Genomic DNA, 24,731 nt, shown 5'->3' with positions numbered 1-24,731 from the left:
CCAGACAGTACCTGATTAGTGATGCACTGTATGCAGTGTTGTGTCCAGACAGTACCTGATTATTGATGCACTGTATGCAGTGTTTTTTCCAGACAGTACCTGATTAGTGATGCACTGCATGCAGTGTGGTGTCCAGACAGTACCTGATTAGTGATGCACTGTATGCAGTGTTGTGTCCAGACAGTACCTGATTACTGCATGCAGTGTGGTGTCCAGACAGTACCTGATCAGTGATGCACTGTATGCAGTGACATTTTTTTTTTTTTTTTTTTTTTTTTTTTAGTAGTATTACTATTATTATTACTACTACCTTTTTCTATATCATAATTATTATTCATTTATTTATTTATTTATGTAAGCTTATCTATTATTTATTCCCCTGTTTTTTTTTGTTTTGTTTTTTTTTTGTTTTTTTTTGTTTTTGTTTTTTTGTTTTTTTTGGTTTTTTGGTTTTTTTTCTCAAGGCCTGACTAAGCGCGTTGGGTTACGCTGCTGGTCAGGCATCTGCTTGGCAGATGTGGTGTAGCGTATATGGTTTGTCCGAGCGCAGTGACGCCTCCTTGAGCAACTGAAACTGAAACTGAAACATTTATGTCCTGTAAATAAATTGGAAATGCTCAGATACTGAAGTCATTTGACAGAATGTGTGAGAGAGTGTGTGTCCGTGCACATGTGTATCCATCTCAATATTGTGTGTATGTATGTGTGATCAACAGGCACGTATTCAACTTACCTTCAATCATAAGTATCAGATCAAAAAAAAAAAAGATAATTCCTGTTTATGTTTTCAGTATATAAGGCTCAATAGTAAACAAACAATATCAACATCATCATGTTTGCATTTCCTTTTTCAGAATCATTACCACCAATTATGTCATCAGTTTAAACACATTTCAAATGACAGCACTTACCTCGGAACAAACGCATGGCTGACGCTTTACTTTCTTGACTCTGTAAAAACAATATAACATCAACAATAAATAAGTATGACAGACAAACAAGCTGACATACATGAAAAGTCAGTCGCGTAAGACTTTCTGTCTTGTGATAACAACTGTGATCTTATTTTAACCTGTTATTCAGCTCACACTCACACGGACACACACACACACACACACCCACTCACACGGACACACACACACACACACACTCACACAGCCACATCCCACACCCAAATAAGCCTCTACCCTTTCCAACAACAAATGATTCATCACAGGAAGAGACCCCCCCTCCCCCCCGCCCCCCCACCCCTCCAGTCCCCCCCCAACCCCCACCCCCACCTGTCTTTGGACGGAGAACCATTGTGACTTGTGCAGGGGTCTCCAGCCGTGGCCAGGGCGGCTGTCTGTGTGGCGACTGACGGCCGACTGGCTGTGGATAAAGCCACGCGTCGCCACGGAGACAGAGTAATCCTGCAGCTGGCCTCCGCTCTGCCCGTCACACCACAACAACACAACAAACAACAGGTTACAACCATGATCATGTGGATACATAGGTAGCGCATATCCTCTGCCAGTGACACCACAACAACACATCAACAACAGGTCACACCACAACACAACAAACAACAGGTTACAACCATGATCATGTGGATACATAGGTAGCGCATATCCTCTGCCAGTGACACCACAACAACACATCAACAACAGGTCACACCACAACACAACAAACAACAGGTTACAACCATGAACGTGGATACTTATGTAGCGCGTATCCTCTGTAGGTAACACCACAACAACACATCAACAACAGGTCACACCACAGCAACACAACAACAACAGGTGACAACCATGATCATGTGGATACAACAAACAACAGGTGACAACAATGATGACGTAGATACTTATATAACGCATATCCTCAGTCAAAGACCAAGCTCTAAGCGCTTTACAAACACAGAGTCATTTGCACAACAGGCTGCCTACCTGGGTTGAGCTGACTAACAGCTGTCATTGGGTGCTCATCATTTGTTTCCTGTGTCATTCAATCTGGTTTCAGTCGTGCACACATATACTCATACAGACGTAACATTTTTCGTGCATGATCTTTTTTTTTTTTTTTGTTTGTTTTCTTATTTACCCCACCATGAAGGCAGCCATACTCTGTTTTCAGGGGTGTGCATGCTGGGTATGTTCTTGTTTCCATAACCCACATGCATATTTGATCTTCTGCGTGTGTATACACATGAAGGAGGTTCAGGCACTAGCAGGTCTGCACCTATGTTGACCTGAGAGATCAGAAAACTCTCCATCCTTTACCCACCAGGTACCGTTGCCAAGATTCGAACCCAGTACCCTCAGATTGAAAGTCCCAACACTTTAACCACTCGGCCTGTTACTCCCGATGAGTATGTGTCCACAACCCATGCATGACTGGGTGACCCCAGACACAGCATGATCAAGAGTGTGGACAAACACCTGGCCGTGTTCTCAAATATTTCATTTCTCAAGTTTAAATGCTTTACTCCCTCAACCCTGTCCTATTTCTGGTCGCCACTTTTTGCCGGGCGTGCAAGACTCCTCAGGAAGCTACTCCCTGCATGCGCTGCCTTCATTCCACTGATCCTTTGCTTTAATACTGGAATGGCAATCATTCCACTGATCCTCTGCTTTGATACTGGAATGGCAATCATTCCACTGATCCTCTGCTTTGATACTGGAATGGCAATCATTCCATTGATCCTCTGCTTTGATAGTGGAATGGCAATCATTCCATTGATCCTCTGCTTTGATACTGGAATGGCAATCATTCCACTGATCCTCTGCTTTGATAGTGGAATGGCAATCAACAAAGCAAAGTTTGGTGCTTACTGGCCTTTTTTTTTTCCACTTGAAAAAAGCAAAGCACAAAATGGCACGGCAATATTAAACTGGTATTTAGTATAAATAAAATGTAAACGTTTCAAAAGCTCCGAACAGTCAAACCGCATTTTGACTGTCCCGTGCTCACCCTCTCTGGCATGTGATTCTGCTGGCAAGATCATGTCTGTGTCAGTACAGGTGTTCAGTGCCTGTGTCAGTGTGGGTTCAGTACAGGTGTTCAGTGCCTGTGTCAGTGTGGGTTCAGTACAGGTGTTCAGTGCCTGTGTCAGTGTGGGTTCAGTACAGGTGTTCAGTGCCTGTGTCAGTGTGGGTTCAGTACAGGTGTTCAGTGCCTGTGTCAGTGTGGGTTCAGTACAGGTGTTCAGTGCCTGTGTCAGTGTGGGTTCAGTACAGGTGTTCAGCGTTCAGTACACAAATGTGACCAGCTTCTACAAAATGATAGACAAGTCTATCTTTACTGATATATATACACATACATACATACATACATATATATATATATATATATATATATATACCATTGGAAAGAAAAGAAAAAGACCTTTCCAACGACGTATAAAACATGTTCCTAGGTTAAAATATGTAGAAGTTGTGGTTGTTCAAAGTATCCCGGTAGTGCGGCAGCCATTTTGAGAAGAATTGCTTTAAAGTTTTGCTGCCTATTCTCGGGATCTTTCCTTTTGGCTGTAAGCCTGGGCAGGCCATCAAATTAGGGTCTGTACATGCTTTAGGCAATTATGCCTCCTTGAGAAACTGCAACAAACTGAGTAGTGCCTGTTGTGACTGAAGGTACTAAGGCCAGCAGCTGCTACGCCCCCCTACTGACGCCAACAAGGGCTGTCCCACTCACGGTGAAGTGTGCTGTCAGCAGGTCGGCATCACTCAGGTACTGTGCCACTCGCTCCACGTCCTCCACGCTCTGCAGGAAGTCCACATAGTTCTGGTGAAGGAATGTGTTGAAGTAATCTCCACTCAGCTGGGTCTTCTCCACCACCTCCTGAACAACACACACACCACATGCAACACTCTACTTCACTTTCACATGCATGTACATAATACCAACTGTGCAGTGCCTGTGCAGACATAGAAATTGCCACACAGACTTGTCGATATACACAGTATGAACTATCTAACGCACCTTTTGGTGAACACTGAAACATCCATGAAAACTAATCCTTATCTATGCAGACAGGACAAAATAGCAGGCCAAAGAACATCACCACCCTCTCCAATTCAATTACTGACACACACACAAACACACACATGCACACACACACACACACACAACACACACGCACGCACGCACACACTCATGCGCACACAAACACACACACACACACATGGACACACACACACACACACACACATATGCACGCACACGCGTGCACGCAAACACACACACACACATGCACACACACTCATGCACAAACATACACACACACACACGCACACATACACACTCATGCACAAACACACACACACACACACACATATGCACACACACACACTCATGCACAAACACACACACATATGCACACACACACACACACACATGCACGCACACACACATACACACACACGCACACACACTCATGCACACACACACACACACACACATGCACACACACACACACACACACACACACACAGACTCATGCACTAACACACACACACACACACACACACACACACACACACAAACAAACAAAAAACATACAACCCACACAGGAGCCATTACACACACAGCAAACTCCAACCCCCAAAATAATGTGGGCAAGTGCATCAAGTCTCCCAGTCAGCCTTCATTGCCACCTGCTGATCCACAGCCCAGATCACCTACCTCAGGTGTCAACAGATCTCTCACCTACCTCAGGTGTCAACAGCAGAGGATCTCTGTCACCTACCTCAGGTGTCAACAGATCTCTCACCTACCTCAGGTGTCAACAGATCCCTCACCTACCTCAGGTGTCAACAGCAGAGGATCTCTGTCACCTACCTCAGGTGTCAACAGCAGAGGATCCCTGTCATGCTGACTCAGGTGTGACGGTAACGAGGGATGTCCACTGTTTGCAGCAGGATCGCCCCCTGTGTCACACAGCAATGATGATAATAATGATCACCCCCTGTGTCACAATGATGATAATAATGATCACCCCCTGTGTCATAAAGCAATGATGATAATAATGATCACCCCCTGTGTCATAAAGCAATGATGATAATAATGATCACCCCCTGTGTCACAATGATGATAATAATGATCACCCCCTGTGTCACAAAGATGATAATAATGATCACTCCCTGTGTCACACAGCAATGATGATAATAATGATCGCCCCCTGTGTCACAATGATGATAATAATGATCACTCCCTGTGTCACACAGCAATGATGATAATAATGATCACCCCCTGTGTCACAATGATGATAATAATGATCACCCCCTGTGTCACAAAGATGATAATAATGATCACTCCCTGTGTCATGCAGTAATGAAGATAATAATGATCGCCCCCTGTGTCACAATGATGATAATAATGATCACTCCCTGTGTCACACAGCAATGATGATAATAACGATCACCCCCTGTGTCATAAAGCAATGATGATAATAATGATCACCCCCTGTGTCATAAAGCAATGATGATAATAATGATCACCCCCTGTGTCATGCAGCAATGATGATAATAATGATCCCCTCTGTGTCACAATGATGATAATGACGATCACCCCCTGTGCCATGCAGTAATGAAGATAATAATGATCACCCCCTGTGTCATGCAGTAATGATGATAATAATGATCACCCCCTGTGACACAATGATGATAATAATGATCACCCCCTGTGTCATGCAGTAATGATGATAATAATGATCACCCCCTGTGTCATGCAGTAATGATGATAATAATGATCCCCCCTGTGACACAATGATGATAATAATGATCACCCCCTGTGTCATGCAGTAATGATGATAATAATGATCGCCCCCTGTGACACAATGATGATAATAATGATCCCCCCCTGTGTCACAATGATAATAATGATTGCCCCCTGTGTCACACAGCAATGATGATAATAATGATCACCCCCTGTGACATAAAACAATGATGATAATAATGATCCCCTCCTGTGTCACAATGATGATAATAATGATCACCCCCCGTGACACAATGATGATAATAATGATCGCCCCCTGTGACACAATGATGATAATAATGATCCCCTCCTGTGTCACACAGCAATGATGATAATAATGATTGCCCCTTGTCACAATGATAATAATAATGATCACCCCGTGTCACACAGCAAGGATTATAATAATAATCGCCATTTGTGTCACAATGATGATAATAATGATCGCCTACTGTGACACAATGATGATAATAATGATCGCCCCCTGTGTCACACAGCAATGACGATAATAATGATCGCTCTCTGTGTCACACAGCAATGACGATAATAATGATCGCTTTCTGTGTCACACAGCAATGACGATAATAATGATCACCCCGTGTCACACAGCAAGGATGATAATAATGATCACCCCGTGTCACACAGCAATGATGATAATAATGATCGCCCCCTGTGTCACACAGCAATGACGATAATAATGATCGCTCTCTGTGAAATAAATAAATACAGCATTCCAACCAGGACGCCGGTCCAGGTGCATTACAAACACACAATATTCAACATAACACATTGAATCAATGTCACATAATTATACACACAAGATGCACACAGCTGACTGTGTACACACATTTACACAAAACAGAATGATACACACATACAAGCATACCATCAAAACAGTAAATAAAGTCAGTTAACCCTCAAAGTGCTGGATATAATAAAACATACTTACAGAAATCATGCTTAAAACAAAGGGATAGTTTGCCTCCGCTACCTGTGCTCTGATTTGGGGCATTTGTATGCTTATCAGTAAGAATAAATAGGTAAACCTATACATTTTTGGAAAGTAGAGTGAATGAAGAATCAGATAAAAGTAAGAAAAAGGCTGTACCTTGTAAGTAGTTGGAGATATTCCACAGGATATAAACAACAAATTTTGCAAACTTGTTTTCCAAAAACGTCAACCACAATGTTTATAGGTATTTTCACATCTTTTATAGAGTCAAAATCTCAAAATTGGCATTAAACTGTGCAGAAAATGTTCTGGCTGCAGAATCATGAAATGAATATAACTGAAACAATGAAATTATAAGCACTGTATTATTTGTTTGAGACACACCCACCGACGCCACGCACGCGCACATCTACAATACTTTATGCAATCACAGGCAAAAACAGAAATAAATGTTTTCTTTTAGCTCATGTTGCTTTCAAAAGCAGCAAGAATGCTTTAAATCAAAATAATTTCCAGTTTTCTAGCTTGATTTGGTCAAGAAATCACAATAGACCCATGCCTAACCCACTTTACCACCCCTCCCCACCCCCATCACCCACCCCCCAGTTTTTGTGGCTGGAGACACAAAACTGAATGAACAACAAGCAAACCAGCATGCCCAAGTGTCAAAATAACAAAGCCGTTTTCACCAGAATCCCTGTCAGCAAATGAATCATCACTAGTGACAAGGTCACTCACTTCCTGAGCTTTTTCAACTTCAGTGTCACTCATTGTTTACAAAAAATACGAAGATCTGGACTTATAAACTCGGTCAAAGTTTGTGCAAACACAAGCAGGGAGGCAGTAACACCAGAACGAGGCAGTTTTACGAAGGCTGCCGAGCATAGCCGTACGATGTCGGACCTTATGTAAACAGAGCCACGATCGTGGCCCATCGCACTTTACCGGGAAAGCCACGATCGTGGCTCATCGCGCTCTCCGGGTTAAACATCACAATCTGCTGTGCCTCTGAAATAAAATCATCTTTTAATCTTTTTCGTGGAGGCAGCCACCAATGTTCCAAGAAAAAGTCAGACACAGATTATGGTACCGCTGTCTGCTATGTCAAATACTCAAACAAATGAAAACAAAATCAAACAAAATGAATTATCTTTACCAAACACCCAAAGCAGCTTTTTTGTAACAAAACTCAAAACTAGTCATTGCTAACTGTCAGCAGTAATTCCCAGATCGTAAATTTACTAAATAAATGAGAGAATATAAAAAAAAAGGAATCTAAAGACTAAATAAAAATGAACAGACAGCTGAGAAACAAAACGGAAAACATACTATGTTCCACTGTATTCAACTGTGTTTACTGGGGGAAAAAAATAAATAGATAAATAAGTAACTGAATAAATGAATATATTATGTCACTTTTCATGATCCAGATCAAGAGAAAATACAAACCAAAATTTCAGAAACTTCCCCCACTCACTCTTGAAATGCAGAATCTTGCCCAGAGCATGGAAGAGGAAACAGGTGGTGTCCTTGGCGCCGATGACCACCTCTGTCTGAGGAGACCCTGCGCTGCCACTGTCCTGCTTGGCCAGACCGCCGTACTTCAGACGCCGTCCTGACCTGCAGCTTTCTTTCTTCAAGCTCCTGTCAGCTGGCCTCAGCCTGCTCAGGTCTGTGGTGTCTGCATTGTGTCAACATGGAAAACAGTCTGTGGTGTCTGACATTGTGTCAACAGAACAAGGAAAACAGTCTGTGGTGTCTGCATTGTGTCAACATGGAAAACAGTCTGTGGTGTCTGACATTGTGTCAACATGGAAAACAGTCTGTGCTGTCTGCATTGTGTTAACAAGGAAAACAGTCTGTGGTGTCTGCATTGTGTCAACAAGGAAAACAGTCTGTGGTGTCTGCATTGTGTCAACATGGAAAACAGTCTGTGGTGTCTGCATTGTGTCAACATGGAAAACAGTCTGTGGTGTCTGCACTGTGTCAACAGAACAAGGAAAACAGTCTGTGGTGTCTGCACTGTGTCAACAGAACAAGGAAAACAGTCTGTGGTGTCTGACATTGTGTCAACAGAACAAGGAAAACAGTCTGTGGTGTCTGACATTGTGTCAAAAGAACATGGAAAACAGTCTGTGGTGTCTGCATTGTGTCAACATGGAAAACAGTCTGTGGTGTCTGCTTTGTGTCAACATGGAAAACAGTCTGTAATGTCTGCATTGTGTCAACAGAACATGGAAAACAGTCTGTGGTGTCTGCACTGTGTCAACAGAACAAGGAAAACAGTCTGTGGTGTCTGCACTGTGTCAACATGGAAAACAGTCTGTGGTGTCTGCACTGTGTCAACATGGAAAACAGTCTGTGATGCCTGACACTGTGTCAACAGAACAGGGAAAACAGTCTGTGGTGTCTGACATTGTGTCAACAGAACATGGAAAACAGTCTGTGGTGTCTGACATTGTGTCAACAGAACATGGAAAACAGTCTGTGGTGTCTGCATTGTGTCAACATGGAAAACAGTCTGTGGTGTCTGCATTGTGTCAACATGGAAAACAGTCTGTGATGCCTGACACTGTGTCAACAGAACAAGGAAAACAGTCTGTGGTGTCTGACATTGTGTCAACAGAACAAGGAAAACAGTCTGTGGTGTCTGACACTGTGTCAACATGGAAAACAGTCTGTGGTGTCTGCACTGTGTCAACAGAACAAGGAAAACAGTCTGTGGTGTCTGCACTGTGTCAACATGGAAAACAGTCTGTGGTGTCTGCATTGTGTCAACATGGAAAACAGGCTGTGGTGTCTGCACTGTGTCAACAGAACATGGAAAACAGTCTATGGTGTCTGACACTGTGTCAACAAGGAAAACAGTCTGTGGTGTCTGACACTGTGTCAACAAGGAAAACAGTCTGTGGTGTCTGACATTGTGTCAACAGAACAAGGAAAACAGTCTGTGGTGTCTGACATTGTGTCAACAGAACATGGAAAACAGTCTGTGGTGTCTGACACTGTGTCAACAGAACAAGGAAAACAGTCTGTGGTGTCTGACATTGTGTCAACATAACAAGGAAAACAGTCTGTGGTGTCTGCACTGTGTCAACAGAACAAGGAAAACAGTCTGTGGTGTCTGACACTATGTCAACATGGAAAACAGTCTGTGGTGTCTGCATTGTGTCAACATGGAAAACAGTCTGTGGTGTCTGACATTGTGTCAACAGAACAAGGAAAACAGTCTGTGGTGTCTGCATTGTGTCAACAGAACAAGGAAAACAGTCTGTGGTGTCTGCATTGTGTCAACATGGAAAACAGTCTGTGGTGTCTGCATTGTGTCAACATGGAAAACAGTCTGTGGTGTCTGCATTGTGTCAACAGAACAAGGAAAACAGTCTGTGGTGTCTGCATTGTGTCAACAGAACATGGAAAACAGTCTGTGCTGTCTGCATTGTGTCAACAGAACAAGGAAAACAATCTGTGGTGTCTGCACTGTGTCAACATGGAAAACAGTCTGTGGTGTCTGCATTGTGTCAACATGGAAAACAGTCTGTGGTGTCTGCATTGTGTCAACAGAACAAGGAAAACAGTCTGTGGTGTCTGCATTGTGTCAACATGGAAAACAGTCTGTGGTGTCTGCATTGTGTCAACAGAACATGGAAAACAGTCTGTGGTGTCTGCATTGTGTCAACAGAACATGGAAAACAGTCTGTGGTGTCTGCACTGTGTCAACATGGAAAACAGTCTGTGGTGTCTGCATTGTGTCAACAGAACAAGGAAAACAGTCTGTGGTGTCTGCATTGTGTCAACAGAACATGGAAAACAGTCTGTGATGTCTGCATTGTGTCAACAGAACATGGAAAACAGTCTGTGGTGTCTGCACTGTGTCAACATGGAAAACAGTCTGTAATGTCTGCATTGTGTCAACATGGAAAACAGTCTGTAATGTCTGCATTGTGTCAACAGAACATGGAAAACAGTCTGTGGTGTCTGCACTGTGTCAACATGGAAAACAGTCTGTGGTGTCTGCATTGTGTTAACATGGAAAACAGTCTGTGGTGTTTGACATTGTGTCAACAGAACAAGGAAAACAGCCTGTGGTGTCTGCATTGTGTTAACATGGAAAACAGTCTGTGGTGTCTGCATTGTGTCAACAAGGAAAATAGTCCGTGGTGTCTGCATTGTGTCAACAAGAAAAATAGTCTGTGGTGAATTGTACACAGGGCCTGCGACTGTGCCAAGTGAAGTCAGGTGAGTAGGTACCTACCAAGAGGAACTGAACTCTGGACTGAACCTGGAAACCCCTGACAGCCCCATTGTCAGCAGAGGATGGGGTGCACATGAATGGCTGCATGGGAGGGTAGAGAACTGGGTTACCCTGTCCCTCCACATGAATCTCCTCAGGTACCGGTAGGATGCCGGATGAATGAGGACGCGCACAACCTGCAGGTTTAAAGCAGTGGCACATTGCATTGATGAACAGTCTCTCAAATGCGTGCCTGAGAGTCCACAAGTATGTGGCCCTGTTGAAGGGGACAAATCCAGGAATGGTCGCCACCCTCTTGGGACCTTTGGAATCACCAGCAGGCGTCCCTAAAACCCCGGGGCGCCAGTTTGGGGTCTGATCTCATGCCTTCAATAAGCCATGAGATATCCCTGTCATCAAAATGCTGTCATGCTCCTCTAACTTGGGTACATAAGAAAGAGGAGTGGGTCACAGAGGAGGGGGAATCTTCTGCCCGAAACAGCATGCACCCCAAATCTAGCCCCAACATAACGCAGTCATCGAGTCCCACTTCGCGCAACTGTTGTGTGTGGGAGAGAAGCCCAACTTGCCAGGGCTGAGCAACTGGAGGGTCTGAAATGTGTCTGAGTCATCGGGGGTGTAAATAGGCCCCCTCTCTGTGCTGGGGACAAAGACCCCAGAGGGAGTGCTGCTGGGTGGGAATTAACCATAAGGCAGCCTTTTCTTCTCCTGGGTTTTACAGAGATAGATGATGGCACCCCTTCTGGCAAGCACGGAGTTGATGTGCAGGCTGGTAGTAGCCTCTGCCTTAACTGTCAGGTGCGCAGCCACTCTATCACCCAAAGCAGTCAGACATGGATGGCTGATGAGGTAATGAGGTTCAAGAGAAGATAACTCCTAACCTTGCAGGAGTCCACGCTCATCCCACCCGTGACTGGCCCTGCGAGGGGGAAGCGGCAAAGGCATAACACCGAGGAAACATGCTGCAGGCACTGATCAGCCTATTTGTCCCCCTCAGCCAGCCGTCATGTCAGAAAGGATGGCCGAGGTAGGGGAGGGAAGGCTTTGTGGGACAATCATCAAACTATAGAGGTTGTGTGAACAGGGGTGAACAAGGACCCAACTTCACCCATGGAAGAGTCCTTTTCATTTGTCTTGTCTTCTCTAATGAGGTACTTCCCCAGACCCCAGGGACAGACAAGGAATTCCTACTGGGCAGGGGTAGAGAAAAATTACCCCTGTCACTGAGGGCGGCTTTAATCAGCCACCCCAGTGCCGTCTGTGGGACCTAATGGCAATAATTGGTCCTGGGGGTGGTGCTGTGGTGCCAAAGAAGGGTTAATGATGATAGTATGGTGTGAAGGGCAGATTCAGAAGGCTGATGGCAGAGTGACCCATATGGGCAGGGTCAGCCCCACTGTTGCCAGGAAGGAACTGGGTTCAGTCTGATCAGGTGGTGAACATGGGCTTGACCCGTCACCCAGGAGAGGGTAGGAAAAATCATCAATATTCTCCCACTCTTCAGAACATCGGTTCAAAATGGACCTCCCAGACTATATTAGGCAGGGTCCCCTCACACCTGGATATACCCAAGGGGATCTCCAGATTTGGGTGTGCAACCTGGTGGGAAGAAGAGTGAGACAATCAAAGTTACCTGCTGATTATCCCATTCATGCCTGCTGCAAGGCTAAAGCCCATGGACCACAGGTCCAGCAACGCTCAACAGGGTTGTGCCAATCTCGACACTGTGCGCCTCCTGAGATGGTTAGGAAGGGACCCATGCATGCACAGAGGACACGAACACCCCTCAATCTCCCCAGTGCCGAGTGGTAAAAAGAAGCTGCATGCTTCACCACCCTTGTCTGGGTGACCCAGAAGCGGTCAATCCCAAGAGGGAAGAGCGAGAGACCCTGGACCCCATGTAAGGGGACCCCAAGGGAAAGGGTCCCTGACGGGGGGTGCAGGTGACCATGGAGACTGCCCTGACCAAACAGTGGGTGTTCACAGCCAAACCCTTTGGTGAGCAGTGCCTAGTAAGAGATGCATGGCAGAGTTCAGAAGGGAGAGAATGAGGGGTTCTACCCAGGCCTTGTAGCAGCCAAGCATACACCTTTGGTGCATCTGCATCAGGTTTTAAAAGGAGAAATCACCCATGGAGGGCGACTGACCCCATGAGACCCTCCTCAAGGGTCCCTGGCACCGGGACCTCCAAACAGGTAGACTGTGGCCCCGTAGGAGTGAGGTCCCATCCAAACTGGGTGTTGGGACCATGGGCTAACCGAGACATGGACGAGTTGAAGCTACCCGACGCACGTGTGCGCTGTCGCCTGATGCACAAGCAAGGGTCCTGCCTGTAGTATTCCCTCCCATGATGGTACAGGTGCCCACAAGGGAGGTGCTGGCAGCTGTAGAGGTAACTCTGACCCACAAGTGCTTGGTACTTCCATGCTGGGTTGCGATCAAGTCCTGGTGGAGAAAAATACTGGGGGCCAAATGTGCTGGGCCGAGACCTTGCAGAAAATATATACTTTTATGGGTCTTTCTCCATTACCAAAGAGCACAGAATGTTTTTAAAATATATACCCGTTTTTTTTTTAAAAACCCTGGCAAATAGACTTTTACTTAAATCTTATTTTCCTCGCAGCTAAAGGGTTAAGTCTGCAAGGCCTTTCGTGTAGACGTTGCAGAGGACAGGAGAGAGCGGAGACCCTTGTGGCAGTCCCATGGAAAGTTTAAAAGGTGCAGACATCCAATCTCAGAGGCATAGGACAACGGTTCTTTCCTCAATCGATGCTGCTATCCACTGGTCAACAATAACCCAAAAGAGAGAGGAGAGTGAGACAAAGTTCACAAAACACAACATTGAATAAAACGTCATAAACGTAAACGATGTAAGATATATGAATCCTGAAATGAAAACATCCCAGAAAGATGCAACAAACAACAAACATGCATGAAAATAACATTTCTAATGCATAAAAGGTTGGCAAAGACAGAGCACATCAATAATGTCACTTGTCTGAAAAATGGCGGCCATTGAGAATGATTGTTTACCTCCTGTCAGAAACAGCATTTCACAGGCTAGCAGACGGCGGTCTAATGGCGAGATGTCATATCACTGAATTGCCGGGATAAATTTTGGCCGAGAAGAGCAAACAGATAGGCCTGGTTTGCATTCGTTTGATATGGTACAGTATACGACACCAACAATAATAATACAGATGACAATATATAGCACTTTCAAACCTCTCAAACTAAAGTGCATTACAATAACATGATAGACAAAAAGCACACGAGATCACACATACACATACACACTCACACATACACACACAAACACACACACACACACACAAACATATACATTCACACACAAACACACACATGCACATAAAAAACTTGCAAACACACACACACACACACACACACACACACACAGATTCTATACTAAGATGAAGGAGCAGCCAGTTACCATGTCGACAGGCAAACTGCAGAGCATTGATGGCAGAGCGGACATCACCAGCACTGGACATAGCGATGGACTCCACCACTCGGGCTGAGGGCACAGCAAAGTGGCCCTGACCAAAACCATCACAGCACTGTACACAACCACCACCACACTCAACACAACCACCACCACACTCAACACAACCATCACCACCACACTCAACACAACAATCACCACTCTCAACACAACCACCACCACACTCAACACAACCACCACCACACTCAACCATCACCACACTCAATACATCCATACACCACACTCGACACAACCACCAACACCACACTCAACATCACCACCACCACATTCAACACAACCACCACCACACTCAACACTCAAAAGAACACTAGGAAGAAGAACAAGAACAAGAACAGGAAGCAGAAGAAGAAAATTTATGAACCATGTGCAAAGTTACTTAACCACTTCACATAAAAAACATACATTTGGAACAGATCTGTATACCTGTGTTGCCTCCATACTGGCGATCCTGTTCAGCACCTTCACCATCATCGTTGGAGCTACAGGATTGACACTGCACACAGTCAGTCACAGGATTGACAATGCACACAGTCAGTCACAGGATTGACACTGCACACAGTCACAGGATTGACACTGTGTGTGTGTGTGTGTGTGTGTGTGTGTGTGTGTGTGCTGTGGAAGCTGCAATACGTAGCCTAGAAATGAGTGCGTGAAGGAGGGGGGTAGAGGAGGTGCAGGGTAATGTGTGTGTGTGGTGTGTGTGTGTGTGTGTGTGTGTGTGTGTTGGGGCTCATGTACGTTTATGTGTATTTGACTGTGCTTTCATATCTGAAACTGCATGTTTGGTGCATATCTGTTATGCATGTGTGGGTGTATGTGTGAATGTGTGTCTTCATGTTTTACATTTATTTGCTTATTTATCATCATTGTTGTCTTATTTATTTATTTATCTATTTATTTATTTTTATTATTATTATTATTATTATTATTATTATTATTATTATTATTATTATTATTACTACTACTACCCCTTTTTTAATATATTATAATTATTATTTATTTATTTATTTACTTATTTAGGTAAGCTTATCTATTATTTATTCACCTTTTCTCAAGGCCTGACTAAGCGCGTTGGGTTACGCTGCTGGTCAGGCATCTGCTTGGCAGATGTGGTGTAGCGTATATGGATTTGTCCGAACGCAGTGACGCCTCCTTGAGCTACTGAAACTGAAACTGACACTGCACACAGTCAGTCACTGGATTGACACTGCACACAGTCAAACACACGGTTGACACTACACACAAGTCACAAGATTGACACTGCAGTCAGCCACAGGATTGACACAGCACGCTGTCAGTCACAGGGTTGACACTGCACACTGTCATAGGACTCACACACACACACACACACGCACAGAGTCACAGGACTGACACTGCACACGGTCAGTCATAGGATTGACACTGCAGTCATAGGACTGACACTGCATGCAGTCACATGATTGACACTGCACACTGTCACAGTATTGACACAGGATTCTTACCTGATAGTTTCCAAAGCCAGCTCTTCCTGCAGACTGGGTGGGAACAATCGCTGGACGTTGGAATTGCCGCTGGCGGCGTCACTCACCACAAACACCAGGGGGCAGTGTCCACACCGCCGGTACTTCCTGCAATGGTCATGGTATGATGGGATACATGTTACATGCTCGTACTTCCTGCAATGGTCATGGTGTATTGGTATAGATGTTATATGCTGGGACTTCCTGCAGTGATCATGGTATGATGGGTTACATGTTACATGCTGGTACTTCCTGCAATGGTCATGGTGTATTGGTATAGATGTTATATGCTGGTACTTCCTGCAGTGATCATGGTATGATGGGTTACATGTTACATGCTGGTATTTCCTGCAATCTCAATTGATTATAAACCTGCAACTGAAAAAACAAAACTGTCTCCTGAATGTTTTCCTAACACGTATATAAACCTGCAACAACAACAAAAAAAAAACAGAACAGTCTCCTGAACAGTATCCACCATACTCACCTCACAATACTGTGAAGTTCAGTGGGATCTCTATAGAATGCGTTTGGAATATCCTGTAACAAATTGGCAAAAGCAGCACTTCAATTTAATATTCACAGCAATCAGGAAAACTAAATTTCAACTCATGCCCAACTGTATAGAAGTTATGTAAGTGGAATTGCAGCGCTTGTTACAGGACTCCAGAACTTTATATTCATAAACACTCGATTCCACTGAAAATACAGATTTACACATACAGATTTACATAGGCATGCACTAAATCATACACATGTGCACACACACACACACACATACACAATACACACAAACACACAAGCACATACACACACACACACACACGCAAACACACACACACACACACATGCACGCACACACGCATGCACACACACATACACACACACACAATCAATCACAAACACACACAACACTCACTCTCTCTCTCACACACTCACACACAATCACACAAAAACACACATGCACACACACATACACACACACACACACACATGCGCAAATGCACGCACACATATGCGTGCATGCACGCACACATGCGTGCATGCACGCACACACACTCCCTAAAAAGTCTCACCTCCACCAGAATAAGCGTGCCAGTGGCCTGAGAGGTGTGTAAAGAGGTGGAGTGCAGCTGAAGGGCCTGGTACTTGTTGGCCCTCAGCACAAAGTTGCTGAACTGCGACGACTGGGACTGACTGGAGAACACGTCCACACTGGATCGCTCTGTGCACACACACAGCACAGGTGCCTGTTTACCTCATAGGGCACAGCGCAGGTACCTGTTTACCTCATGGGGGGGCACAGCGCAGGTACCTGTTTACCTCATGGGGGGGCACAGCGCAGGTACCTGTTTACCTCATGGGGGTGCACAGTGCAGGTACCTGTTTACCTCATGGGGGGCGCAGCACAGGTACCTGTTTACCTCAGGGGGGGGGGGGGCACAGCACAGGTACCTGTTTACCTCATGGGGCACAACATAGGTACCTGTTTACCTCATATGGCACACCACAGGCACCTGTTTACCTCATAGGGCACAGTGCAGGTACCTGTTTACCTCATGGGGGCACAGCGCAGGTACCTGTTTACCTCATGGGGGGGCACAGCGCAGGTACCTGTTTACCTCACAGAGCACAGCGTTGGTACCTGTTTACCTCATAGGGCACAGCGCAGGTACCTGTTTACCTCATGGGGGGCACAGCACAGGTACCTGTTTACCTCATGGAGGGGCGCAGCACAGATACCTGTTTATCTCATGGGGGGCACAGCACTGTACCTGTTTATCTCACAGAGCACAGCGTTGGTACCTGTTTACCTCATGGAGGGGTGCAGCGCAGGTACCTGTTTATCTCATGGGGGGCACAGTGCAGGTACCTGTTTATCTCACAGAGCACAGTGTTGGTACCTGTTTACCTCATGGGGCACAGCACAGGTACCTGTTTACCTCATAGGGCACAGCACAGGTACCTGTTTACCTCATAGGGCACAGCACAGGTACCTGTTTACCTCATAGGGGGCACAGCACAGGTACCTGTTTACCTCATGGGGGCACAGCACAGGTACACACAATACAAAAAACACAGGGCCTGTTTACCTCATAGGGCAAAGCACAGGTACCTGTTTACCTCATGGGGGCACAGCACAGGTACAACACAGGCATCAAGAAAGACAGACTCATTATGCTGTATCAAAATGAAAAGTTTCCTGATCAAGACGAGCAATCATAATCAAACTTTGCATCATTTTCTAGAGGCAATGGACATGCTGTTTTTTTAACCCCTAGGCTGCCTATATGACGAGATAACTCGTCATCGCAAGCATGTGTGATTTGCTATCACAATGACGAGATAACTCATCATAGAAATATTCTGACTTTTCCCTGGTTTGCATTCAGTTCGTTGACAAAAATAGTGGTAACTTTAACCTGGGAAATCTTTCTAGATTCTATTCATAGCTAGAAACACCATCTACGTCATGAGGCAGTCCTTTATTTGAACATTTTGGTTGGGTTACTGTCCCAGTGTTTGCCTGCCTCCTCTCCTCACTCGCTCAACAAAATGTCGGACTGACGCCGTGCTCAAGACATGCGATCATGGCGAACTAAATCAACCAAGATTGCTTTCTTTAGCTGATGCTCAGAAAGAACTGAAGCGTAAATTTGAAGAAAATAGTGATGAACATTTATAGGACGATTTGATGAAAAATAAAGGGAGCAATCAAGAGACTGGCTAAGATACGACTATCAGTGAGTGATGCCGGCTGTACAGATTTAGCACACGACAGAACGTGACCGAATTATTAGCAGGACACAGTGTGAGCGATTTTCTTGGCACTCAGCCAATGCAGTCTGATGAGAACTGGATGAAGTTACTGTGTGTGAGAGAGGTGAAGAGGAGTGGGGTGGAGACCGAGGGGGCATGGCCCCACAGCCATATTATCACTTGGAGAGGTCACAATGCATTGTGTATGTCTCTTTTTTTTCTTTTTTTTTTTTTATTGTAGTTGTTCTAGTACAATTTGTGTGTGCAGGTATTATCCATTTGTCCAGAAAATATGATATTTTAGTGCAAATTACCTGACTAATGTTTGCAATGAACAAGCTGAAAATGTGACAAAAAACAAACCACTGATTTCAAAACAACAGCATGTTACTAATATATATATATATATATATATATATATATAATGGGAAAACAGCATGTGTTTTGTATTCTTTATTCATTTACCTTTCAGAAAATGTATATTTTTATGGGTCTTTCTCCAATAACAAAGAGCACAGAATTTTTTGAAAATTTATACACATTTTTTGTGAAAAATCCCTGGCAAATAGATTTCACTTAAATCTTGTTTTCCTGGCAGGTTAATATGTCACCTTTCCATCAACAATCAGGTGAACAATTTTTTCTTTTGGAGACAATGATTTATTCCTGATTTTCCTGGGTTTTTTTAATATCTTGTCTCTGAAAACCTACCAGTCCAGTCCAGCTGGTGGGCGGGGGTGAAGTCAGACTGTCCCACAGTCACAGTGGGGTTGGTCCATTCCTGGACGTCCAGCCTCTGTTCTGCAGCCAGCGTCCTGATAGCCGCTGTCTTTCCGGAGCCAGGGGGGCCTGTCAGCAGCAACACTGGGGCTGCATGCTGTGCACAGTGAGACTGAGTCACTGACTGTGGTGTCATAGGTGACATTACAGTGAGTTGCTGACTGTGGTGTCATAGGTGGCGTTACATTGAGTCACTGACTGTGGTGTCATAGGTGACATTACAGTGAGTCACTGACTGTGGTGTCATAGGTGGCATTACAGTGAGTCACTGACTGTGGTGTCATAGGTGGCATTACAGTGAGTCACTGACTGTGGTGTCATAGGTGGCATTACAGTGATTCACGGACTGTGGTGTCATAGGTGGCATTACAGTGATTCACTGACTGTGGTGTCATAGGTGGCATTACAGTGATTCACGGACTGTGGTGTCATAGGTGGCATTACAGTAAGTCACTGACTGTGGTGTCATAGGTGGCATTACAGTAAGTCACTGACTGTGGTGTCATAGGTGGCATTACAGTGATTCACTGACTGTGGTGTCATAGGTGGCATTACAGTGATTCACGGACTGTGGTGTCATAGGTGGCATTACAGTAAGTCACTGACTGTGGTGTCATAGGTGGCGTTACAGTGAGTCAATGACTATGGTGTCATAGGTGGCGTTACAGTGAGTCACTGACTGTGGTGCCATAGGTGGCGTTACAGTGAGTCACTGACTGTGGTGTCATAGGTGGCGTTACAGTGAGTCACTGACTGTGGTGTCATAGGTGGCATTACAGGGAGTCACTGACTGTAGTGTCAGAGCTGGCACAGTTACAATTGACTGTATTGTCAGAGATGGCATAACAATTTGACTTTATATCAGAGATGGCACACTTTCAGTTGACTGTAGTGTCAGAGATGGCATTACAATTGAACTGACTTTCTATTAGAGATGGGACAACTTCAATTGTCTGTAGTGTCAGAGATGGCATTACATTTGAAATGACTTTCTATCACAGATGGCAAAAATTTCAATTGACAGTAGCATCAGAGATGGCATTGCAAATAAACCGACTTTCTGTCAGAGATGGCACAATTTCAATCGACTGTAGTGTTGAGATGGTATTGTATCAGAGATGGCATCACAACTGCACTCATTATCAAAGATGCCATTACTACACCAAAATGATTAAGATATTAATTTTCAGTAATGACATTGCAGTTTTAATGATTGAATGATCTGCCATCAGAGACAGCAATTTCAGCTAAACAATTTAAATAATTAAATGATCTGCCATCAGAGACAGCAATTTCAGCTAAACTGCATTCTTTTATGCAGATCTGTATTTTAAAAAAATATGAAATACAGCAGGGTTCGTCACTAACGGGAGCGCTGAGCAGAACGCTCTGAAAAAACAAATTGCGCTCTGGAAAATTCCTGGACTCAGAGCGCTTGCGCTCTTGATTTTGAAAAGACATAAGCATACACTACTGTATCTAAATTGTTATTCCATTGTCCATCACAAACAAGAGTCAAAAGTGCGATCGTTTTGCATTTACCGAAGTTTGAAAGCCGTCTGTTTATGTTTTGTTAGTTCAACCGGAAGTAGGCCTAGTGAATCAGGGGAGGCTATGCAAAAGAGCGCTCTTCAGACTTGAAGAGTAGAAAAGTGGAGCGCACGATCGATTTCGCGGCCGTGCAAAATCAAAATGCTGAAATATTTGATCCCAAAAAGGAAGGCTGACGGTTTTTAGTGTGCGCTCTTAGTTTTCAGTTTGCGCTCATCAAAATTCTGAAACTAGAGCGCAGGCGCTCATGTGAAAAAATGTTAATGACGAACCCTGTACAGGATTACACAACACACACACACACACTCACACACACGTGTACATTCTCTCTCTCTCTCTCTCTCATTCACACACACACAGTGTGACACACACACCTTTGGGAACTTGTTTGTCTTGTCCCTCAGCCATCCGCTGATATCTTCAACTTTTTTCTTATGCACAGCAAGCTCTTCCTAAAACAGACACAACATTTACTTGAACACCAACACTGTTCAACATTAAAATCATAGATTTTCTATTGCATGTTTTTGTTGTTTTGTTTTTCATAATCTCCTTCAGTTAATGGAAATTATGAATAATTCATATATAAATAATATCAATTTGGAAAAAAACAAAAACAAAACAGAACAGAACAGAACACAGAATGTCACAACTATACAAGTCATCATTTTTGTTTTGTTTTTTAAAGAAAGAAAGGACAGTAACTTAATGGGTGACACTCAGCATTCAGCTATAAATAACAAGAGAGAAAATAACATCAAATAGCTAGAAAAATATAATCTTAAGAACTACAATTACAAAGATTATAAACAACACTAATCTGTAATCATCAAATAATGAAACAATTCTGATCTTTCAAATAATAATAGTTTCCAAGAAAAACAATCAAAAATATATCATGACTTTGTTTTCACATATGAATATGAAATACAATTACAACAAAAATAATATTCCATCAAGTGCTAACTTTTAAAACAGGCTCACTATCTGTAGGAAACTCTTCATATATACTGCATTACAGCAAACACCTCATTCTAACTCACCTTTTTCCTTGGCTGATGCTTGTCAGACCAGAGGTCCAAGCTCACGGCAGGTCTCAGCTTCTTGCCACGGCTCTCTGACTTCACAGCAGAAACCAGCTTGTGAGCAGGCAAGCTGAGTTCTCGCTGTCGTTTTCTGGCGGCAGACCAGCTGGTCTCTGCAGCAGTGTGTTCACGAGACACTGAAGTGGAGAGTGTTTTCTGCACCATTCTCTTGCCATGTGTCTGCACTGAGCACTGCAGCTTGGCTGGTTTACTGGTGCTGGAGGGACAGGAAGATGGAGGCAGCACGGAAGGTCCAAAGTCATCAAATGATGAGGTCACCCAGGAGGAGGAGGCTTTCTTCTGGGGCTGGAAAAAGAAAACAAGTAGAGTTAAAGAAAATGTGATTTAAATGATTCATCACTAACACAGTTCTTTTCAGTGGTTTTATTTCCATGTGTTTTCTTCTAATTTTTTCCCCTTCAGTTTCTGTGGTAGGTAAGGTTAAAACAAGCTGTAATTTCTAATTCTGTGCATAAGGTAACAAAGGCCTCTATGCAAAGAAGAAAGATTTCATTGCTTGTGCTACAATGTTTTTAAAAATTGAAATCAAGTATAAAAAAAATAATAAAGTAACGCCACCCTTAGGCAAATTAAGTCCTTTTCAGTGTTTCATCCAGATATCTTTCTTTCCTCCTTTTTAGAAAATAATGAACTGATACTATTAGTATTAGACAATAACATTCATGTTGTATTTCCAGTTTACGTAGTTAAAAATATTTAAAATATTCAAGGAAGACTCTAAAACTTACATCAAATCATAACAGTATCACTAAGTCTATTACATGAGGATGGTAATTAATCTATAAAGAAAAAATACAGTTTTCAATGTTTTAGTAGACAGTCCATGTTCATGATAATTGATACTGTATCCAGTTGTTAACTCTCTCTGTGTGAGTCTATCTCTCTCTGCTTTCAACCTGAGGTTTTTTAGAGTTTGTTTTTTTGTTTGTTTTTTTTTGTTTTGTTTTGGGTTTTTTTGGGAGGGGGGGGGGGTAGTAGTTTTCTAGTTAAATCTAGAATATATAAAAGTTAGAACCATGAAAACATGGCAATATTCACATTTTTTCCCCTCCACGCCTCTGTGTGACTGACGGAGTGAAAGTCCACATTTTGTTGTGAGCACTACTCATTCCATCTTGATGGGAAAATAGTAATTATTGCAAAAAACATTAGATACCTTTAGAGAGGAAACCTTCACAATGTAGACATCATCGTCAGAGTCCATTTTATTTGACAATGGTTCCAAGATAACAAGATGAGTTTCAGTTTCTGCAGAGGCCCATCAGAAATGTCTGCTTCCAGTGGATATCCTGGATAGTACAGTGTACAGCACTGCCGTGAGCCTGGAACATACATAAGTTCCTTTTCATTATTTTTACTTCCAGTTATGTATTTTTCAATTCCACAAACTTACAAAAACAGAGCGAAACTTCACACACTTGTATAATTAGACATATGCCATGACCACGCACACACGCAACAACAACAACAACAACAGTAGTAGTAGTACTAGTAGTAGTAGTAGAACAAATTAATGGCAGTGGCTTGAGTGCACAGTCTGCAAACTTTTAAACATTCATTCAGACTCTTTTTCCCACACTCCCGCATTACATCAGAGTACTGGAATAGTGAATGATCCAGATAACGGAGTATACGGAACAAATTTCTATATTCCATTTTTTGACTGTGTTAAATGCTTGCAAAACCAATCATCTTTTTTAAAAATAGATTTTCGCTGCTGTTTCACTTTCAATTCTAAGTTTTCATCCAAATCCGTAACTTTGGTTCATGCTCAAAACGCAACAGCTGGAAATAAAAATGTATAATGTACCTCCAACTACATCAAGGTGGCTGACTGACAAACAATTCAAACAAATCACAATACGGGTTTCCAAAAGTGTTCGAACAAGACGCCACGACAATTTTCTCTTTCTGTTTTTTCATGACAGGTTACGATAGTTATGCCCCTTGCTAAAATCGAGATTATACAAAAGTAAACCCTGGAAACCGGTCGGTTTTTCACAGATGCACAGACAGTCTCGTTGCGAGAGATTATACTCTCTCTCTCTCTCTCTCTCCAATTGAATCAATATAATTGTTTGCCTGTAAAAAGCTCTTGAGCTGAAAACAAAAATAGATAGATTCATAGACTAATCAAGCCATGCGCTCCCATCACCCCGTGCGACGATATTCCGCAAACGGGTTCCTTCAATTTATCGTTCCAGATTCCAGACCCACCAAACCAAAGACACTAGGGAATTCTGGTGTCAATGACCAAACAGAAACAGAACAAAAACAGAGAATAAAGTTGGTGGTGGTTTGTGATTGCTTGTAAACAAAAAATGGGCCATGACAAACTTCAGTGTGCGTGAGCGCATCAGCAGAAATCGTATGAAATTTTGACGGTTTCTTTCCGTCCTCACTTTTTCTCCCCCGTGAATTTGGACAGGTGACTGTGATTCTGACCTACATTCCAGCCCCAGACAACGCACAGGCAGCACAACGTGTGGCTGACAGTAACAACGCAGCGCTGAGTAGCCTAGGATCAGGCCGTGTTTATACTTGGAGACTTAAACACGTGTGACATTGCAGGACA

At 43.6% G+C, this 24,731-nt stretch overlaps 1 protein-coding gene across 1 annotated transcript in view; it reads right to left on the bottom strand.

The window, feature by feature from the left end:
- The window catches only part of LOC143294784 (cell cycle checkpoint protein RAD17-like), a 33,072-nt gene extending 8,978 nt beyond the window's left edge, over nucleotides 1-24,094 (bottom strand). Inside the window, exons 1-15 of the mRNA XM_076606259.1 lie at nucleotides 23,967-24,094; nucleotides 23,313-23,478; nucleotides 22,094-22,441; nucleotides 21,425-21,502; nucleotides 19,431-19,596; nucleotides 17,036-17,184; nucleotides 16,447-16,499; nucleotides 15,942-16,067; nucleotides 14,884-14,953; nucleotides 14,389-14,494; nucleotides 8,160-8,363; nucleotides 4,819-4,907; nucleotides 3,673-3,819; nucleotides 1,281-1,430; nucleotides 912-951 (exon numbers count right to left, since the gene is read on the bottom strand). Of these exons, the coding sequence (XP_076462374.1) occupies nucleotides 912-951; nucleotides 1,281-1,430; nucleotides 3,673-3,819; nucleotides 4,819-4,907; nucleotides 8,160-8,363; nucleotides 14,389-14,494; nucleotides 14,884-14,953; nucleotides 15,942-16,067; nucleotides 16,447-16,499; nucleotides 17,036-17,184; nucleotides 19,431-19,596; nucleotides 21,425-21,502; nucleotides 22,094-22,441; nucleotides 23,313-23,360 (1,774 nt within the window). The 5' untranslated portion in view covers nucleotides 23,361-23,478; nucleotides 23,967-24,094. The remainder of the gene's footprint in view (nucleotides 1-911; nucleotides 952-1,280; nucleotides 1,431-3,672; nucleotides 3,820-4,818; nucleotides 4,908-8,159; nucleotides 8,364-14,388; nucleotides 14,495-14,883; nucleotides 14,954-15,941; nucleotides 16,068-16,446; nucleotides 16,500-17,035; nucleotides 17,185-19,430; nucleotides 19,597-21,424; nucleotides 21,503-22,093; nucleotides 22,442-23,312; nucleotides 23,479-23,966) is intronic.
- Between the last annotated feature and the right edge of the window lie 637 nt (nucleotides 24,095-24,731).

Source organism: Babylonia areolata, chromosome 20 (assembly GCF_041734735.1).
Source record: "Babylonia areolata isolate BAREFJ2019XMU chromosome 20, ASM4173473v1, whole genome shotgun sequence".
Taxonomy (NCBI): Eukaryota; Metazoa; Mollusca; class Gastropoda; order Neogastropoda; family Buccinidae; genus Babylonia; species Babylonia areolata.
The sequence above is the reverse complement of the archived record's forward strand: the minus strand, read 5'-3'. Positions and strand labels throughout refer to the sequence as shown.